Source organism: Sesamum indicum, linkage group LG11, assembly GCF_000512975.1.
Source record: "Sesamum indicum cultivar Zhongzhi No. 13 linkage group LG11, S_indicum_v1.0, whole genome shotgun sequence".
NCBI lineage: Eukaryota > Viridiplantae > Streptophyta > Magnoliopsida > Lamiales > Pedaliaceae > Sesamum > Sesamum indicum.
Window position 1 is genome coordinate 11,075,883 of NC_026155.1, and position 22,034 is coordinate 11,097,916.

The following is a 22,034-nucleotide window of genomic DNA, read 5'->3' on the forward strand; positions in this document are numbered from 1 at the left end:
GAACAAATTTATAAAGTTTTAGTCTATAGTTAATATTAAGATTTTTTATGAATAAATTTAAATTGTATCTGATATGTGGGTATTTATTATTACTTTTTTAAAAAAGTTAATACTAAAATTTCAAACAAATTTTCAGAGGAAAAAAAAAAAAAGAAAAAAAAGGAGGGATGAATGTGGTCAAAGAGAACGGCCGGGCAGCAAAGTACATTATACTGTGATTTCCAAGTTCCAGGGGGGTTGGCCAACGGAAATGGATATCCGCTGCTATAAGGATATTCTGCAACACTCCTTCAACTACCAATTACCCTCCGCCACCTGTCCATCCTCTATAATCTATGCCAGTTCATCAGCCAGCTGCAAATCCCAAAAATACAAACACAATTGTAAGTGATTTTCATCACCCAAAAACAAAAAAAAAAAAAAAGAAAAAAAGAAAAAAAGTGGATTTGAGTTTCATGATTAAGTTGGTGAAGATCGAAATCAATGGATGTAACATAACACGTTCTAATTGCTTATTTGCTTTGGCACAAGCACAAGATTGGCATGAGAAATCAAACTCACCACCCCTCCTTTTTCCTTATCTTCTAACTTTTTAATTTTACAACCATTTTAGTAATTTAAAATTATCATAACATCAAATCATAAATATTGAGCACTTATAATCCGGTTCTAATAAGTTTATTTTGTCTACGTGATATGAATGAGGTCTCATTATTTATTTTCTTTCATGTTTTTTTGTGTTTTTAAATACAAGTTTTCTCATGCGATAATCATTTTCAGAAATGGAATTTACGAGGATTTGTTTATGCAAATAAGAATTTTAATTTAATGATAACAAGTTTACTTTTACTTATCTAAACTAATTTTAAATTCTTATAATTTGAATTGTTTGTACTCTGATAGAATTAATAATCATATAATTACATTAGTATTTTGATAAATTGAATAATATATTAATATTCGATCAATATACTAATGTAATAAAATATATTATAATAAATGAACATAAAATGAGACTCGAGTCCACACATTTAAATTTGTATTAATATCTTCATTTCAAGTTATTAGATATAAATATTTCATATTGATAATTAATGTATAAGGATTATAATTATCGTTAATTGTTAGATATAAATATTTGATATTAAATCAACTTATTTAAAAAATATAATTTATCGCTTTTATTTTAAAAAAATAAAAAGAGCCATGTTATAAAATTGTAGGCAAATTAAAATTGACCTTAAAATGTCCATTTAGATGGTAGTGCCATTAATTACCCATTTTTATTAATGAACTCCAATACATATGTCAATAAGGCTTAATTCAATTGGCAAAATTGAAACCTAAAATTATACGTACGAACAACGCTATATGTGTGAAATGTTGTTTTACTGTATAATAAATGTTGTCTGCTATAACAGTAAGTATTATTTATATTTTATTTATTTAATATTATTAATCATGTATGGTTGTATAAATAATTATAATTAAATTATTTTAATTAATAATAATTCTCAAAATTAAAAAAAAAATCTTCAGTAGATGTACAGATTTAGAACTCTTTAACTCCATATAATTCTAGAAGAGTGGTGAGAAGTCTATTACATGTAAACTCCCCTCCAAAAATTGAACTTTCAACAAACAAAGCAAAGCAAAGCAGAGGTTGGCGTTGAATGCATCACCCACATCCTTGTTACCATAGGCCCCATCACGTTATCATGTCACGTGCCTCCTCCACTCACGTCACCACTTTGCACTACCCCGAATCAATCTCATGGATCCAATCAGAACGGGCTAGTCTTACGTGGCAATCCACGTGTCAGTCTCCCTCCCTCGACATCACCACCCTAACAAATCCCTTACCCCTATTTTCTTTATTTTGTGTGTGTGTGTATATATATATATGACTACACACATATTTCTGTATTTTGTAAAGGGAAGGAAGAGAGAGTAGTAGTAGTAGTAGTATTTTCTAAATATTAAAATAGAAGAAAAGGGACCAAAATCTTAGCCGTAAAATCCTCACAGGCAGCTCCTTCGCCAATCAGCGTTTCTATTCATCGGAAAATTCTGCTGCCCTACGAATCGATTGAAGGATCTGAACACAAATGAATTTCAAGCCGCCGGAGGCGCGGTCGCCCTCCTCGACGGCGACGGCTTCCCGCTCGAGCAGCTCCATCGTGACGGCGGAGAAAGCGTTCTCCTTCATATCCAAGGGCTGGCGCGAGGTGCGCTCTTCAGCTGATGCCGATCTCCAGTTGCTCAAAAACCGAGCCAACTCCTTCAAGAACCTAGCCGACAAAGAACTCGAGAATTTTCTCAACTCTGCTTCGAAATCGCCCTTCAGTGTTCCCACAATTACCGCGTCCGCCACTCTCAACCCCGCTCCCCCTGCGGAGATAGACTTTGTCAAGAAGCTTCAGCCGAAATTATCGGAAATCAGAAGGGCGTATTCGTCGCCGGAGTTCAAGTTTTACCCACGGCCGCAGATTAAGATTGATTTGTCTGCGATTAAGAACGCGATTGTGGCGGAGGTGGGCGAGGAGGAGGAGGAGGAGGAGGATGATAGAGAGAGGCTCAGGAAATGGAGGAGGGTGAGGTTTAAGGAGAGGGAGAGAGAGGAGGGGCAATTTGGGGAGTTCTGGGAACCCATCAAGACTTTTAGGTCGAGGCTGAGGGAATTGGAGCACAAGAGCTCTAGTGATATTCTGGAGGGGATCAAGAATAGTGAGTTTGTCGAGAAATTAAAGTCAAGCCTGGTAGGCATTTCCAGTTTCCTATTTCTCTTTTTCCCTCTAAGAGTACTTTGTTTTGAACGTTCACTTGGTTAGTTAATTATAGTGCTCGACATGACGCATGCATGTTTTCAGTTTTTCTAAATTTTGATGTATGCTATATCATTAGCTGTTAGTATGATTTTGTAGATGAAAGTTGGTTTTACAAGAATGATCTTGGTGTTGAATTTTGCCCGTTGTTTCTCCAGAATTCTAGTGCAAAGTTGGACGTTCTAAGTATATTGTTTCATCTGTTATACTGTTGCGGAGACTATATGGTTAGTTCAACCAAATTTATTAAAGCAAAAGTTATCTACTCCTATGAAGTTAGGGGGTGGGGGGAAGGAATAACATAGAATCTTCTGACTTGTTTACTATTACTGGCGCATGAACATAATTTGCATAGATTTTAGGGGTTTCAAATTGTCCTTTTAGAACCTTAGGCCACTGGCATTTGATTGCAATGTTATGTGTGAATGCAAGACAGATTTCCTGACCTTAGTACAACCAGGGTAGTTCTAGATTTTGCTAATTTGTTGTTCCTCTCAGAGTAGTTGTGTTGGCTAAACCAAGATGTCTCTTTAGTCCTGCCAAGATAGTATTTTATGATCGTCATGGCTATTTCAAACTGGCTAGGCTTTGTGTTTTGACATTTGAATTCTGTTAGGCTGATTTTTCTTTGTTTTCTCTTTCACCTTGTATTTGCAGAAAGCAATTTACAAGGATCCAAATGACCCGAAGGTTAGTCTCTTAGCCTCTCTCTCTCTCTATATATATATGTATATGATATATTGTGATATATTTTGTTAACTGAAGCTTAGACCTACCATCTCTATTCTACTTGATGAATTATCTGGAAGAGAGAAAATGAGTTGAAAACTAGAAGGGCAGAAAGGTTGTAATGGTTATCATATAATCTAGAAATTCCAGGAAAAAGTTCTCCGAGATGTAAACCTCTGTATAATTAATTGATATTTGATACCTATCATTGCATGAGCAAATGATATATGATCCAATTCTTGAAAAGAATGAAGTATTTGCAAAATCCAATTTTCCAGAGGAAATCCACCTATGTATGTTGTAGTTTCTTTATTTTTCCCCATCTTAATGAATAGTTTCTCTTTTTTTCCCGATCCTGATTTAGGAGGTTCCGCCCCTTGATGTACCAGAACTCCTGGCGTGTTTGGTGAGACAGTCTAGCCCTTTACTGGATCAACTCGGTATTAATAGAGGTATGTAGCTCGGATGCAATATGTTCTGTTCTTCGCATAATTCCACTGAAAATTTGACGAAATTTCTAACATCGAGCCTTTTTTTGTGCGAAGCCAATTGGTCTTAATTGGTTTTTGTTGCTAAAATCAATTAGTGCAGAGTTTACTGTTAAATATTTTTATATTGAATTTTTCTGTGAAATATGTTTCGTTTGTCCACTGAGGGACCATCTATGAGATTGCTATGGCTGGCATTTGTGGTAAATGAATACGGTCTATAAAAGGATCCCGGGCAACAAGGACTTTGTCTTCAGATATTTACCTGCCATAATGTCCTTCTTAAAAGATCGTTTCCAGATTGATCTTAGGAGCGGTGTTCTTCCTTATGTTAAGAGGGAAGATAGGCTTTCATGTTTTTATTTTAAACCTATGTTTGTACTACTTTCCCCTATTTTCTAATCCTGGAATAACCTAGGATTTCTTCCCATTCCAGGTTATTCTGGTTCTCTAAACATGGCCCTGTGATATCTTATTTAAATGATGAGTATAATGTGTTTATCTTTGTCTAATTGTCATTTTAAAATAGTGTGCTTCTCTGCATCTAGCTGAGTTCAGAATATTTGTTCTTTGGTGGCAGGCATATCAGACAAGATAGTGGAAAGCTTATGCAGCAAACGCAAAAATCAACTTCTATTACGTTCCGTACCTGCAGGCGAGTCATCTATGATTGAAAGTGAGAACATCAATGATGAGTTAGATTTAAGGATAGCCAGTGTTCTCCAGAGTACAGGGCATTGTTATGAAGGTGGCTTTTGGAGTGACTTTGGAAAACACGATGCATCAGATAAAAAGAGGCACGTGGCTATTGTCACCACTGCCAGCCTTCCTTGGATGACAGGAACAGCTGTAAATCCATTGTTCCGAGCGGCATATTTAGCAAAATCTGCTAAGCAGAATGTCACGCTTTTGGTTCCATGGCTTTGTAGGTCAGATCAAGAACTTGTTTATCCCAACAATCTCACATTTAGCTCGCCTGAGGAGCAGGAAAGTTATATACGTGGTTGGCTTGAGGAAAGGATTGGCTTCAAGGCTGACTTCAAGATATCGTTTTACCCAGGAAAGGTAGATTTCAATGAATAAGTTTCTTGTTGTAATTCCATACCTGCTGACTTCAGTAAAGGTTTATTTATCTAGAACCTCCTTGAATCATCTGTTGGTACTATCATATTGTATTACTACACCTGTCTACACATTTAATGTATATATAGAGATATGATTGAGAGGTCTAAAAATATAAAAGATCTATAACATGGTGTAATTCTGCTTCATATAATTTATAAATAAGTTCAGATATTTGGTTCACTGTTTTAACACTGTTATTCTTTTTGTCCTAGTTCTCAAAAGCCAGGCGGAGTATTATCCCAGCTGGAGATACTTCTCAGTTTATTTCATCAAAGGATGCTGACATTGCAATCCTGGAAGAACCAGAACATTTGAATTGGTACCATCACGGTAAACGCTGGAGTGATAAATTCAACCATGTGGTTGGCATTGTTCACACAAATTACTTGGAATACATCAAGAGGGAGAAGAATGGTGCTCTCCAGGCTTTTTTTGTTAAGCACATTAACAATTGGGTTGTGAAAGCATACTGTCACAAGGTAGTGGTCATTCCTCATTTGGCCTTTATCTGAGTTCTTTCTCATGACCAGCATCCCTCTATGCATATTAGGATATGATTTCCCAACAAATAAATTACTACTTAGAATGGGTCAGCTTTTGATTTGAATTAACTGAGTTTGGATGCTGTCAGCAATAACTATGTTATCATTCTCTTTAGGTCCTTCGGTTGTCTGCTGCAACTCAAGATTTACCGAAGTCTGTGATTTGCAACGTTCATGGTGTAAATCCCAAGTTCTTAAAGATTGGAGAAAAAGTAGCTGCTGAAAAGGAGCGTGGAGAGCAAACTTTCTCTAAGGGAGCATATTTCTTAGGCAAGATGGTATGGGCAAAAGGGTATAAAGAGTTGATAGATTTGTTAGCAAAGCACAAAAAAGACCTTGATGGCTTCAACTTGGATGTGTATGGCAATGGAGAGGATGCTCATGAAGTTCAGAGCACTGCCAGAAGACTAAATCTGAATGTCAACTTTATGAGAGGCAGAGATCATGCAGATGACTCCCTACAAGGGTAAGTTTCCCCATTCTCCCTCTATACAGGATATGCATATCAGTTTGATAATATTTTCGTGTGGAATTTGAAGTAATTCTCAGTTCTCACTTTGTCATTTGATCGATCTCCTCCCATACTGTATGATTTTGTGGGTGTGGGGTGGCCCACCTGCATGGGAAACACAAACAAATTTGAATCGGTCACGTTTCCTGAAAATACTTAAATCATCTGAGATTATTATCCTGAGGACGTTTTTGAGGAGTGAATTGGGAGTTTCTCATTGTTATAATTTCGCTGATTTTTAATAGTTTCTTCCCACCTATGCGCACACCAAGGGTTTGTCTTGACCTCTGGGAAAAGATCTTAAGGCCTAAACCCACTAGGGTGTTCCCTAGAGTACAATAATCTTACTGATTTAAGTAAGGGTAACTTGATTTCATATACAACTATGTTCTTTATGAGGATACTTATTTCTACGGATAAACCTTCTGAGAGCAAGTACATCCTTGTTGTATTAGGTTAAATCAGTTGTCCCCTTGCAAAAGAGATTTATAAGGAAATCTACTATTTAGTTCCCTGATTGACAAATGTTTGTTGCCCTGCAGTTACAAAATCTTTATAAATCCAAGTGTCAGTGATGTGCTCTGCACTGCTACAGCTGAGGCCCTTGCCATGGGAAAGTTCGTTGTTTGTGCAGATCACCCATCAAATGATTTCTTCAGGGCATTTCCCAATTGTTTGACATACAAGACCCCTGAAGACTTTGTTGCGAAAGTAAGAGAAGCTTTGGCCAATGAACCTCAGCCTCTTACCCCTGAGCAGAGATACAGCCTTTCATGGGAAGCAGCCACCCAGAGGTTCATGAAATATTCGGATCTTGACAAGATTTTGGATAATTCAGGTGATGGATATTCAGGTAGGAATAGCAATAAGGGTTTGACGAAGTCAACTTCATTGCCCAACCTGAATGAAATGGTTGATGGAGGACTGGCATTTGCTCATTACTGTCTCACTGGAAACGAGTTCCTTAGGCTGTGTACTGGCGCAATCCCTGGGACGAGGGACTATGATAAACAACATAGCAAAGATCTTCGTCTCTTGCCCCCACAGGTTCAGAACCCGATATATGGCTGGTAGATGGATGCTTAACTAAATTGTAAATCATTATTTATGTCATGTAAGATAGATATGCAAGATAGATACGCAGTGTCTTTAGGGTATATTACTGCACTAGCTTGGACTTGATTAGCTATGTCGTTAGGGTATATTACTGCACTAGCTTGGACTTGATTAGCTATGTCGTTAGGGTATATTACTCCACTAACTTCGACTTGATTGGTGGTGCTTCATGGCAATATTCAATTTTGTTTTTTTTTTTTTTCTCTTTGATCTGTAGCTATGAAAGAGTAGAATGACGGGGATGGTAAACTGTTGCATGTCCTGAATGTAAATATAGCTTCTTTAATCTACTTTTGCCCTATACGCTATGGTTTTCCCATGGCATGCTTTTGTTTGTTATTTCAAGAGCACTTGTATTCATGTATGACTGAGGCCCTTGTATAGTATTAGTACTACATCATTGGCTTAGAAAGAATTGAATCAAAGTTTAGAGTTTTGGCTTCATGTTTTTACTTTTTTCAAGACAAGATAAAACACACTCAATGTTTATTTTTATATTTTTATACCTTATTTATGTTTTTTTGTTTTTCAATTTTATATATAATATATATATACATTTATATATATATATGATATAAAAGAGACATGATTTGACAATAAATAGTGATCTTTGTCTTTCAAAATACAACATTAAACATATAATATTTATATATATACATATTTATATATAAAAATATATATAAAAGAGATATGATTTGGCAATGAACAATAATTTTTATTTCTCAAATCTCAACATCAAACTTACACCACTTATTTTAAAATATTTTAAATATCTCAAAACACAAATCCAAATATACCATCTATTTTCAAGACACATTTACTTATCTCTATATTTCTCTCTCTATTTTCAAAACACAAAATAAAACACTCAAAACACAAATTCAAACATTAAGTAATGTGTTTCTAGACGTGGATAGGGTGTTTCTTTTGCCTCAAAATATAGTCGATCTCTTGATTGGGTGGTTTGTCGAACTTTCGACCAACGTAGTTCTCATCCACACATTCGTTGTGAATTGGTGAGAATTCCTAAAGGCCCAAATGCATGGACTGAGGTGAAGAAATAGTAGTACGTACGCTGCTGCCCAAGTGTTGTTGCATCATAACGTCCTCGATTATGTTTTCTTTTACTTCATTCGTTCCTTGACAACTTTGGATTAATAATGTTACTGCATGGATCGGGGTTATAAATTTTCGCATTTTCATCCATTAAATAATATGTAGAAAGATTAATTACTTAAAAAGTCTGTTTTAAATTGTCAAGTTGCAAATAGTTATTTACCAAGATCTGATTATGAGTTATTAAATGGTAAAATGAATAAACATTCGCAATTAGAAAGGCTGTTCCTAAAGGCCCCAGCGAATTCTTAATTGGAATTAGAGGATCTTTTGTAATTTTAATTGATTCTTTTATCACATTGTGATATTTTACACCGTTGAATGGACCCATTCGAAAACAATTGGATGATGACAAAATTATCAACGATTGGAATCCCGTATTTCTATTCAACAACGTATGAATAGTTCTTTGATTTTGATTAAGGGGTTGTTGAATTCTTGCCTTGCAATAACTGGAAGAAAACGGATTGGTATTGGTGCAATCTGATCCATTATCAGAGAACAATCCTGATACGAACTATAAGATGAAATAGAATGCTTAGAAGAGATATAATGAAATTCTTTGATTGGCTCTTTCCATAAAGCAAAGGAATGATCCGTTTTTTTATTTGACTGATGAGGCCAAAACACAATTAATTATAACAAATATATATATATAATTCTAAACTAAATCTAACCTAAATAAATACTAAATAATAGAATTAATAACCTAAATAAATAAACGGTGCCTTCTTTTATTCGAAACGCCTCGTGATCTTCAACCAATTATGTGCTTCAATATAATTACCAGGAGTAAGCCCTATAGCCTGTTTCCAATACTCAGCGGCTGGATCAAACCAAGCCTCCGCAATTTCAGAATCTCCCTGGCGAATGGCCTGTTCTCCCCGGTCGGAATAGGTGAATTAATTCCTTCCCTTAGAACCGTACTTGAGAGTTTCCTACCTCATACGGCTCCTCAATTCTTTTGGTGTCCCGTTACCATATCTACCGAATGGGATTTCTCATGGATCTATCCCATTTTTCGGGTTAATCAAAGAGGTTCATTACATGAGTTTTAAACTGAAATTTGGATTCAATTTGGATTAATAATCCGTTTTATTTCGTTTTATCTTTTTTCCTACCTTCAGAAGAAAAAATTCCCCTATCGTTAGAATTTTCTGAAAAGTAACTATCTCGGTTTCGTATAGAAATTTATATAGAATCTTTGAAAAAGACTTTCCTTTCTAAGAAAAAAAGACTTACTATCTTTGGGATCTGATCCTACACCGCTGCTCAAGACTTTAGTGGATCGACTCTATTACAAAAGTGGATTCCTAATTTTTATCTCACATCATGGGATAAGTATATCTACCATCATGACATAAGTACGCAGTTATTATGTATTGGAATCAAAAGTTGCGGATAACTCTTTTTTTTTTACCTAGATTCCCGATTACTAATTAAGAGATCTCTATCAACAAGATAAAAGCGTGAGTTCTTCCTTTCGTGAAAGTAGGCAAATAAAACGAATTTCGTCTTACGTATATAATTATAATCAAATTTAAATATAGAAAAGATAGATAGATAGTTTTGTATTTTTCTCCATGTCCCGAAAATTCCATTTTCACTCAAAATCCCGGTTGTGTAATTATATGTTGAACAGTTGATGTGAATACCTACAAGACAATGAAGGGCCGCAGAAGCAATTAAACCAAGTAGCTAGAGATGCAAAAGAAGTAAATAAGCTGACGCCAAGCAAGAAACTGTGTGCGGTGCGGGTGCGGGTGCGGGTGGAGGTGCGTGCTCGTCATGTGCCCCAAAGCCAATCAATTCCAAGAAATGGTGTAAATATCAAGTGGTCACATGTAAAAATTAATGAAGCATGTGTACACCATTATATGATTTCCTACATCAACTCCAATCCGACTCTTCAATCTTCGTTGAGGTCAGGTCACACGATTTCACCGACAGCACATAGGAATATTGTAATTTCACAATTACTTGACGTGGTAGCAGCAGGTTGTGTGGTCTGCTCTGCTGCCAAATTGCTTTTCCAAGTTGATGAAGAATGATGAGGAGGGCAGTGGCAGTGGCTGCTGCCTACTGAGAATATGCACTGGATTCTTAGCACAAAACTAGTGTTGTTGATTGATTGTTGGGTATCATTTTGATTCAACCCCGGAATTACGTCCCCACCTACATGCGCAATTTGATTTTCTATCAAATTTTATTACACATTCTATTTCATACATTATTTTTCTTACTTTGAAAAAACTTGATATATGTACCTCAATTAAGGTTACAGGTCACAAAATCGTACTTATTTAAGAACATTACCATATTTAAATAATGTTTAGTACTATATTAAATTATTATATATAAATAAGATTGTAATATCTTTCAGGCCACTTGCCTTGCCTGAGGGTTGAAGTTGGAAACAACTCAAAATCCCTCCGCCAGACTGCCTCAGCCTATCTCGTACTATGTCCTTGCGAAAGAGGTCGTGCTTTAAGGATATCGCGCTTTAAGAGTATCTCATCACCACCAACTCTTATTTGACCCCAAAAGACAATTCTTCAAAAATGGGCATAGAATCTTGTATCTATGATGGAGTCCCCAATATGGATTTACATGGACTCCATATATTATTTAGATGGATAGTATTAGAAGTATTATTTTTTTGTCATATATGGTAAAATATAAAAATTATGACTATAATTTAATTAATTAGAATTCCGCTATACAAAAAAGAGGTCAAAATATTCAGCTAAAATCTATAATTAATTGTCATGGTTAAAAATCTAAAGGACTGACTTGGAAAGGTCTGTTCAATCACCAGAAGAAATTCAACATTTAACATGACTAATTGTTATGGTTATATAAATAATTGTAGTATATATTCATTAATCGTGGTCAGTCTATGGTTGTTGGTTGTAGTTTTTGCAAGTGTAGTTTGTCATGATTAAAAACTATAGTTAAAACATTTGCTCTGACTCACGGTCAAGATAAAAATAGTTTCAATGGTGGATAATCTAAGTTTTTGCATTGATTTTTATTTAAACATAGTTAATAATAATTATTTACCATAATTTTAATCCATAGCCAATAGTAAATTTTCTTCTAGTGGATCTAGCAGTGTTATTGAACAGTCCTACCCCCACCTCCACATATTTGCGTCAGCTGATGCTGGTTTTGAAATTATGTATTTAGTATATAATTTATTATATCATTAAATACATTCAAATTTAAAATTTAATTTAATATATCCACAAATTAAATTAAATACGTCGAAACGAGCCAAAAAAATAATATTACTAAAAAAGTAAAAATATACGTTTTTTGTCTTACCAATCAAATAAGGCTTCATGAACAGTTAGTTGTTAATACAAAATGAAGCAAACAGAAGTGCAAGCTGATCGCATCAAAATGAACCCTGTTGTGCGGTTCATGTGCTTCAACCTGTGTGATTTTGTGCTGGTTAACATTTTCGTTGTACTCCATTTTCATGTAGTAATGCAACTCCATAGTAGAGACTATTAATTAAGTATTTTAAGGGAGCGTTTTCAGAAAAGTAATCTTTAACTTTTAGCTGTCTAAAAGTAGTTTTGAAGTATTTGAAATGCCTGCTTCTACTTTTGAAATGGCTAAGAAAAATGCTTTTAGACCAAAAGTTAGAAACACCTTGGGAGGTACTTTTAGCTACTTCGCCTTCTTCGTAAATAAATACAACTTTATTTTTTACTACTTTATCTTTATTATAATAATCTTAATTCAATTTTACTGTTTTTAATTTATTTTTAAAATTATATATTTAAAGTTGATACGGAGTTTTCAAATAATTTAAATTTTAGCAATAACTAAATTTAAATTTTCATATATTTAATATTTGTAAGTTTTTTATATTTTATGCGCTATATGTCATCTAATCATATTATTTCGTTCACATCTTATTATTTGATTAATTAATAGAACTATTATTTTTTGGAATCATTTAAGTTTAATTATTGTGTATAAATGAACATTATATTACTTATTGGAAGGACTATTAAATTAAATACAATTTTCTAATATTTTTGAAAAACATAAATATGATACTAGTCGAAATAAAATTTATATTTTGTGAAACAATAATTGTTAATGAATAGTGACAAACAACAAGTGAAATAATAAGTAAAAAAACAATATTTTTTAACACGTAGGGACAAAACAGTCTTTTAGAAGTGACTTTTCTCCAATACTGTGCAATTTAGTTTTTATCTACTTTTCATTTTCTTTACAAATACTACCCACTTTCATTTTGTTACAACTTTCAACTTTTTCTACAAAAATCACTTCTCTAAAAGTAAAAGTTTTTGCAAACACACCCTGAAAGATATAACAAAAGAAAAAGGGACATGGACTTTATTTTCTTAACCAATATTAATTAATTACATATTAGAGACAAACATTTCGTGCGATCCAATTAATATTGCTGACTGTCTTTCTGGTGAGATTACATTAACTAATTACTTTATCAGAAATATTATTAAATTAAATATTCAAATACACTAATATATATGATCGATGATGCAGGTGGAATTAAATTAATTTACTTTAATTAATTAAGTTAAATAAAATATATTTTGTGATTAGGTATAAAAGCTAAGGCATTGTGGGGTTGATGAATCTGTCCGTATCTCATTCAAGATACTGAGTGCGTATTGGTTTTACTCCAATCAGTTCATTAGAAGGTGGAGGTTTATGTCCAAGAAACACAAACCAAACTATTTATAAAAAATGTAACTCACAAATAAGAATATTTACTTTTCGACAAAAAGAGAAGAAAAAGTATAAATGTACAGCTTCTGATCGAAGCCAATAACTAATATTTATAATCTTGGTCTGGGAAAAGAGATTGGAATCTTTTCAAAAAGGGATGATTAATATATCACCAGATCAGAGCATTACGTACATCCACACCTCATGCTCAAGAAAATCTTTTATTCAAATCGGGTTTGGTCGGATCTGAAATTAATTATATGACAAATTAAATGTAATATATACTCATCGTGTAATTAGTATATAATTAAAAAAGAGTGGTCAATCACATAATAAATGTATTATATTTGCTGCGTCATTAATTTAGTTCAACTAAATTTAATTTGAGTAAGAATTTTTTCATACTTAAACTAAACATTGGGGGCGGCTTTTGCTCTTATTTTAGCTATTAAATGAACCCCATAGAGAATCGTTTTGTCATTTCATATCACATATATTGTACTTTAAAAGCTTTTAGTCTTATTGATATTTTATTTTATTTGATATAGATAATTTGCATAACTTATACAATATATGCATATATATTAATTATGTAATATTAAAGCGCGAAACTAATTTAAATTAATTAATAGCATGAAATTAATTAACTGATCAGTGAATTCTGCCGCTTCACTTGCCTTTAGAAATTATATGAAAGGGGTACGTACTCCTGTTCGTCGTATTGGCCCGTCTTTTTAATCCAATACCTATGAGACAAGACAGCATTAGGATCACACGGGGACGGGCTTGGTAATAATTTTTCAATGTTTAAAATTAATTAGTTATGTTGTAAGAATAAGTGTGCACTGCTGTAAGGGCAACAAAGCCGTATTTGGGGCACAGAAGGTGATCATTTATAATTTTTTTCCAATTGTACGTTTTTACATATACGAAAATGGTCGATCATCGTGAGTCTATATATAATTTGAAAGCATTGGGGTAGGGCCGTGACGTGACGACTATAAACGAATGGTAAAATTGACTATAGATTGATAATGAACTAGATATGGTGGGTAAAAGTTTGATACGATCTTGACCCAGTAGTGAAGTCTACAAACCAAAATCTAACCAACTATTACAAAAGATAAATAAGTTTGAAAAACTCTTATATAATTATTATTACAAATCAACAATAAAAGTACAAAGAAGAAAGATTATTTATAGATTTAAACAATATTAACAGAAAATAGAAGATCTCAGTGAAATAGGCTTAGAAAGCCAAATTCGATGGCAAAAGCCCAAACACTTCAACCACACTCACGGTTTAAAAAATCCCAGAACTACAAAGGCTTAACCCATAGAGGGTGAGCTCAAATTCCACAGAGGAAGTAAGTTCACACAAAACACTTTTAAAGTGAGGGAGAAGGAGAGTGTGTTTTGTTTTCTGCTTTTTCTTACTAATTGCCAGAAAGCAATCAAGGGTTTATATGGGAGGATGCCATTGACTATAGAGAGAGAGAAAAGTATGCCGGAGGAGAAAACCAAGAACGGCGGCGGAATACCAAGATCAGAGAATGAGAGAGAGAGAAGAGAACGAGGAGACGCTGAGAAATAGGGTTAGATTTTGACCTTTCAATCAGCAACTAAATATTTAAAGAAGAGAGAGTGCGAGTCGGATTGAATGGGGAGGGTAAGAGGACGTGGGCTGGGCCAGTCATCCAAGTGAGTGGTGAAGGAGATTTGGGCTAGGCCATTGGAATGAGACATGGGGCCACATGTTTTTCCATTATCTTGCATTGATACTGAAAAAATACCGTCGTCATCATAAAACTAGAAAAAATAAAATTAATTGATCTGAATTCCAGCATTTTCAATCGGAATTTTCTAATTTGTACAGCTATGAGAAAATTTTATAACCGTAAATAGGATTACAACGAGGACAGCTAGAGATGATGAACTAACCTAGGCGGAGAGGAAACTCAAAATAATGAAAACTATCCCAATTCGTTTTTTCTTCCCAAATTTCCCAACAAAAGATAACCAAAATTTGAGTAAAGTAGGCGTCTCGTCACTTAACTGTAAAGTTTCACTTTAATTACAAACTATGGATTTCATTCAATTAATTAAAATTTTGTCCGAGGACGCCATATGTGGGACAGAATATATATGTGCTACAGCATATCTTCATGAACGATATAAAATATTGGGGACTTCATAATTTTAATTTCAGACAAGATTATTTAAAATCATGTAAAAAACATGGTACGTAACATAATAATTAGTCTAATGGTAGTGCTTTGATATATATCTTAGACAAAATAGCTATAATTAATAATATCTGATGCACAAAATGCCTGGAGCTTTGGATTATCTTCGTGGTGCTAATAATTCTTTTGCAAAAGTGGAAAAAAGGGTTTGTAATTATCCACAACAACCAAATTCCGGAATTAGATAGATAATATTCTTCCATGGTGGAGCTTTTTGGACTAATTTTGTTTATATAAATTAAAAAAATCTCTTATTAATTTATTGGGTATATCTTTGAATCTTTTCACTCTAAATTGTTTCTCTCCATTCACTTAAATAACATCAGATTACAAATATTTTTAGAGGTCTAAACATCACACTTTATTTCAGACAATTTTTTTATAAGACAATCACAACTTTTTGTAGAATTTTTCAATAAACTTGACATTTAGACCATTTAAAGTTAAACTCATAAAGCTTTGATTCCAAAATGACAATTTTTACCCTGAAAAAGCGTCTGAAAATTTGTTGAAAAAAGTCATGACGATTGCAAATGAGGAAATAAGTTCAATTCTCGATAGTAGTAATATAATGATATGACAAACATTTAATTTCTTTTATGATTAATTATTTTATAAATTCTTTAACCGCGATCCCCAAAAGGATTTGACAGTAGGAAGTGTGAGTGTGAGTGTGGGGTAGATTCCTTTTGTCCCACTTGCATGAGATGAGAATTGAAGTGGGAAACAACTCAAAGTCCTCAAAGAGTAATTTCTTGTTCTGGGGCGTGGGGGTGTGTTTGAGTGGCCTACACCCTCACCCTCAGACATGCCTATTTGTACTTGCTACAGAAATTGGGGTTCCAGCCCAGTATCTCTCTCTACTCTCTACCTATACCACTAACTCTTCCAATAGATTCCAGATATCACTTGTGTTTATTAAGTGGCCACTGGCCAACCTGCATCTCAAGACCAAGAACAACACCCTACGTACTCCTCTATTATTCTTTAAATGTTTTTTTTTTTTTTTTTAATGAAACGACGTACACCGCCATTACAGTCCCACCAAGATGCAAAATGAACCACAATCACTTGTCATATTAAATCAGACATGAGTGATCTATTACTGTATGTATATTTATGTTTAAATCTGTTCGATTTCGTACTTCACGGAAAGGTATAGGGAGTTGCATTTGAACTATTTCATCTCCACCTACGTTTTCAATACAATTAGTTAGGCCACCAGCATATATGTACTTGTACAAATTACTCTTTCATAAAAAGCGATAATTATATTTGTATGAGTGTGTTTGGTTGGAGTGAAAAATGAGAGCATAAAAGAAGTGGAAGTAAAAATGAATATTTAAGAGATAATTTGGTGTTTGGTTAAAAGGAAGAGATAGATGTGAATCAAAACTTAATCTATATGAAGTCCTTTCGGAGTCCAATTTTGTTTCCATCCAAAATTGAGACGAAAAGTAAAAAAGGTACAATTTTTATTTTTATTTATTTTATTACCCATATATATATATATAATTTTTCTCCAAAGTTTTTTTTGGTATCAACAAAGGTAACTGATGTTTAAACATTAGTTGAAAACATTGTTAGTAATTTTTATTTTATTTAAACTAAATAATTTAAAATAAATGAACAATACACATATGATGAATATTTTTATTAACAAAAAATATTCTCATTCTTATTTATTTTTTGATACAAAATGAAGAGAAGAGTTATTCAGTAAAATAACAAAAATTAGTTTTTTCTTCTCAATCTATTTTACTCATACCAAACAAAGGAAATTATTTGTGATTTACTCCCCTTTCAATTATACCAAACAATTTAAAAGAAAACTATTATTCTTGCCTCCCCCTCCCCCTTCCACTTTCATTTTCCTTTTACTTGAATCAAACGAACCCTTAATGTCTATTTATATAAATTACTACTGCCTTTTGAATAATGACATATATACACATAAAAAACATCGAGACCATTTGCACAACCCACTCCTTCTGTAAACAAACAATAAGTCGGAGATGTAAATATAATTATCCTTAATTTGAGGTTTTTTCTTTGGGTTCGTAACATAATTGGAATATTCTGTGTGCTAGGTGAATTCTATAGCTGTCCTGACCAACTTGTCATTTCTAGTTGTGAGGAAACATATAATAACTAGAAGTGGAGACTGAGTTTGTTTGAAGAGGAACGAGGCTTTGTTATCACGCTGATGAGGCTCAGTTGGAACAAATCATATTGACATTCTCGTGACATTGTTAAAAGAATTTAGGATAATACATTACAACATTGAATTAATCAATTAATCAACATGCTGTCATGTATTACTGCAATATCTACAATCACACTTCTTCTATTGCTCTCTCTCAGACGGACGAGGATTTTTGTTCTCCGGTACTGAGTCCTCCAACGTCTCGTTGATCTTTATCATTGATGTGGTCATTGCCGCCACTAATACCATCAACGGGTTTCACGACTCCACTGCGAAGCTTCTTGTTATCCACCGAGTCCCCTCCTGTCTCCCTAATCTCCAACACGACATGATCGTTAACGGGTTTCACAATTCCTCGATGAAGCAACTGCTGTTGCTTTTCAAGTGATTTGATTGGCTTTCTGAAACGTGCCTTTTGAGAAAGTTCGTCAACAGAAACTGAAATTTCCTCTACGCATCTAATGATGTCGATGAGTATTGATGCAGTGACGAGTACAGGCATGACTTCTTGGAGGTCTGTTTTGGTGGACAACGAGGAGTTCTCCAATATGTTCTTAAAGCCGTCGGCTGTGGCTGCGGAATTTTGAATGTGGATTTTAGCAGCTGGTGAGGGAAATGTCATGTTTTTTACTGCAAAAGATAGTTCTTTCAGGCCTTTGCTACATTCAATGCTCATGTTTTTGCATGTTGATTGGATTTTCAATTGGAATTCTGATGCTACCTGAAACTCAAATTATAAGTTGGTCAGAGAATTCTGTAGTATCAATTTTATATGTAGAGACGAGTATGTATTAATTAAACGCAATAGAATTTGTAATAGAAAATTCAATATAAATAATTGATTGAGTTTTGACTACACTTGCCTGAGGTTTTGTGTTTATGCACCTGCTAAGTACTTCAATGTGGCAAGCACAATCCCGGACGAGAACCCCAATTTTCAAGTACTGTTTCCAGGGATGATGGAACTTAAAGCCACCATGACCAATCTCCCACCACGCAAAATTTGCCTGAAATTAAACATTATTCATTATTAGATCGATTCATAATACTATATATATAAAATTAAAAGAAACTCTTATAACGACTATTAATAATAAGTACAACATAAATTAATATCCTAGGTACTCGACGTAAAATATATATATATATATATATATGTGATAATCATCAATTATTATGTCACTAATGCAATAGTTGAAATATATATAGTACGAGAATATATAAGCTTAATTACTAACCAAAGATTCCTCAGTTGCTTTTGAGTTTAGCACACTCTTGTATATTTGGAGGTACGACTTTTCCTTGTCATCTTTACACTGAACCACACTACTTTCATCTCCTGGAGAACTGAAAAGCTCACCTCCAAAACCTGTAAACTCAAATTTTCAAAAGAATTTTTTTAGGCTCCATGCACTGCATCAGTACAAATAAATACCATAAAAAAAAATAAAAGATTGTAGTAAACTACCGGAAAAATCAAATCGTGACTAAATTTTTCTGACTTGAATCAATTATATGACAATTGTAATATATGGCCTATAATTGGTGTAAAGTTTAGAAAATATAATCAATCAAATAAAAAGTGTATTTTCTGCTTGCTATATGATTAGTTTAGTTCAGTCGAACTTGATTTGATTAATTTTTTCATAAAATACCATAAATGGGCCGGGCCCCACTATTTCTTATTATTTTTTTCTTTCCAAAGAAGGGAATAACATATATTAACAAAAAAGAAGAAGAATAAAATGGAAACTGATCCCACATGTATATTTGCACCTTCTAAGAATGTAGCAAGCTTTTCTACATTTCCAGTAATAAGATTATGGAGATCCTGACCAGCCCAAACCGGGCAAATGAATATGGAAATTATCATGCACGTCGCCCCGCCGATGAGAATGGTGGACAACCTTTGGTAAGCTATCTGCAAATTGGTGGTGGCTTGGGAACCCGACACCGCCACTAGGCTGAACGTTAGTATGAATATCGTCACTCCATAGTCGTATCTCTGTTTCACCTTCGGGAAAAATCGCGTAAACGTAGCTATTGCAGCTGCATTAAAACAAAAATGTATAATTAATAAGTTTATATTATTTTCGAATTATTAATTGTATATTGTGTCTACATGCATGAAATAAAAATAATATATTTTTTACTAGAGATTCTGGTCGGGTATCGACTCGGTCAGACTTGAACCAATTATATGATAAGTGTAATACACTTGTCGTGTGATTGATGTACAGTTTAGGAAAAATAACCAATCACATAACAAGTGTGATACACTTGTTGTGTGATTCGTATGGTTCTATCAAATATAATCTGGACAAGAATTTTTATATTTTTACCTAGAATAAACACCAGAACCCCGAGAACAAAGGCCTGCCCTTCCCCGCAGAGGTTTGCTAAGTACTCAGCTCCAACCCCTAATGCACCAGCTATCAATGTTGCACATCCTCTGTTTATACTTTTCGATAGGGTTCCACCTGAAAAAGAATAATTAAGTTAGAAAATAATTAAAAAAAATAGTTGTATTTAAAAACTTGATAGTGGGTTTTTCATTACAAATAATTATTCGTACAAAACTATAGGTTGAAAATTGTATTTACCTACTGTAAACTCAAACACGACGACCACCGTTAAGATTGCCCACATTCCGGCTTGTCCGAAACCATCATAGAGAGGTCTGATGTAGTAGAACAAGGACACAAATGTGAGAGCTAATCCAACCTTAATCGCGTGCACGATTCTTCTGGGATCGTCCTCGCCTATTTTTTTCGTCTGCTTTGCGATCTCCATAACCTTGCCCTTGAACCTCCCGAGCATGGCCTTAAGGGAATCACGCAGACAACCTATGCAGCTGCGTGTATTCTCTTGGAATGTAATTGAATTCATTTCTATGGAGAAAAGACACGGCTGTGGATGAGCAACCATGCAAAGTCAAGTGGTAATTAGAGGGAAGAGCGCCAGCCCAGTTACTTAGGAAGGGAGGCAAAGTCGTGTAGACTTTTTGGTGTTGGCCTTGTGATTTATAAGGACAAGTGTGAGCATGAATTTATAATGATGTAATAAGGAGACAAGGCAGTAATTAATTGTGAGGTTTCAATGCAAATTAATTAATGAAGGCTTATGACCTTCCAAAAAAGTGATATAATTTGTCTGTCTAGTCTTCATGAGGACTAAAAAAATAAATCTAACCACTTAATACCCGATTGAAATTGATAGATAGAAATTTATTTCAATTCGATTTATTCGATAAGCTTTCGAGCTGAGCAAGCTTGAATTGATTGGTGTAAAAATAATATTATTATTTAAAAATATCAAAATACTCAAGTCCTATTCATATTTGATCCAATTAAAGTTCGTTTGGATTCAATTATATTAGTAATCAAGCCAAATTTAAATGTCATTTTGCAAAAATCGATAACTAATTCAAATAATCTTAAATAATGATGTGTTCGATTTGACTCGAATTATTCACAACCTTACCTGTCTTGTTTCCTCCGAGTCATCTCTATTTAATTATAGAATTACATACTAGGGTGGTCATAGATTTTTGCTGTGTTGAATTGATGACATGGAGTAATTAATTTTTCTAATTATTATTTTTTTAATTGAAGGAGGATTGAAACTGATTCCCTAAATCTCTCTGGACCCAAATTCTATAGAAAATATAAATATGTAGCACAATTATATAAATTGATGGTATTAATTAAAAAAGCATTTGAGTTGTGACATAGAAAAGTTGGTGGGGATGCAATTTGGATATATAGTTTATTGATATTTACATGTATGTATGTCTTTAATTTGTTTTTTATATATGGTAAGAAGATAAAGCACTGTTTGCTTGACCATCATCACAATAAGGTGGATGACTAGACTAGACTTATAAGGAGTGGATCTGGACATTATTTTTATGGATGGGATACAGCCCTTTTCCACAATTTTAAAGCACATAAATAAATTCCACCACCCCTTTCACTTTTAACACACACACACACACACACGCCCGCAGACACAAATTTGGACGTGTATGTATATATTGGGGACTTGTTTAGAACAACGCCAATTAAGACACAGATTGTCTAATTATAATATACAAACGTAGGTAGATTAGTCTTAGGATGGTGTGTTAGATATTAAACAAATATGTTGAAACTATTACCATTGATCACCCAATTAATGAAGGAGAATTGACGGGAAATTCTAATATCCGGAAATTAATTGTATATGTAACGTCTAATACATTTGTCGTATGATTTACGTACAATTCATAAAAAATGATAAATTACATGATAAGTATATTATATTTACTATGTAATTGATTTAATTTAACCAAACCTAATTTAAAAAAGATCTTTTCGAGAATTGACATTAAGAAACAACTCACACTCAGTCA

At 33.7% G+C, this 22,034-nt stretch overlaps 2 protein-coding genes across 2 annotated transcripts; one reads left to right on the top strand and one right to left on the bottom strand.

The window, feature by feature from the left end:
- On the top strand, positions 1,911 to 7,639 carry LOC105173989 (digalactosyldiacylglycerol synthase 1, chloroplastic). Its single transcript, XM_011095933.2, has 7 exons — positions 1,911 to 2,759; positions 3,483 to 3,515; positions 3,919 to 4,006; positions 4,623 to 5,107; positions 5,380 to 5,646; positions 5,826 to 6,175; positions 6,763 to 7,639. Exons 1-7 carry the CDS (start codon positions 2,109 to 2,111, stop codon positions 7,292 to 7,294), a joined length of 2,406 nt encoding a protein of 801 aa, XP_011094235.1. The 5' UTR covers positions 1,911 to 2,108; the 3' UTR covers positions 7,295 to 7,639.
- On the bottom strand, positions 17,497 to 20,645 carry LOC105174205 (aluminum-activated malate transporter 8-like). Its single transcript, XM_020697721.1, has 6 exons — positions 20,245 to 20,645; positions 19,984 to 20,121; positions 19,418 to 19,690; positions 18,880 to 19,010; positions 18,505 to 18,648; positions 17,497 to 18,362 (listed from the first exon to the last, which is right to left on the bottom strand). Exons 1-6 carry the CDS (start codon positions 20,567 to 20,569, stop codon positions 17,796 to 17,798), a joined length of 1,578 nt encoding a protein of 525 aa, XP_020553380.1. The 5' UTR covers positions 20,570 to 20,645; the 3' UTR covers positions 17,497 to 17,795.

What these genes read in the sequence shown, in the direction of transcription:
- LOC105174205 (XM_020697721.1), bottom strand. Translation starts at nt 20,569, where the DNA reads ATGGTTGCTCATCCACAGCCGTGTCTTTTCTCCATAGAAATGAATTCA. An exon ending in CGTGTTTGAGTTTACAGTAG is followed by an intron (nt 20,122 to 20,244) that starts GTAAATACAATT and finishes ATTCTTTTTCAG; the next exon opens with GTGGAACCCTATCGAAAAGT. An exon ending in GGTTCTGGTGTTTATTCTAG is followed by an intron (nt 19,691 to 19,983) that starts GTAAAAATATAA and finishes GTTTTAATGCAG; the next exon opens with CTGCAATAGCTACGTTTACG.
- LOC105173989 (XM_011095933.2), top strand. Translation starts at nt 2,109, where the DNA reads ATGAATTTCAAGCCGCCGGAGGCGCGGTCGCCCTCCTCGACGGCGACG. An exon ending in TCAACTCGGTATTAATAGAG is followed by an intron (nt 4,007 to 4,622) that starts GTATGTAGCTCG and finishes CTTTGGTGGCAG; the next exon opens with GCATATCAGACAAGATAGTG. An exon ending in TGAAAGCATACTGTCACAAG is followed by an intron (nt 5,647 to 5,825) that starts GTAGTGGTCATT and finishes CATTCTCTTTAG; the next exon opens with GTCCTTCGGTTGTCTGCTGC.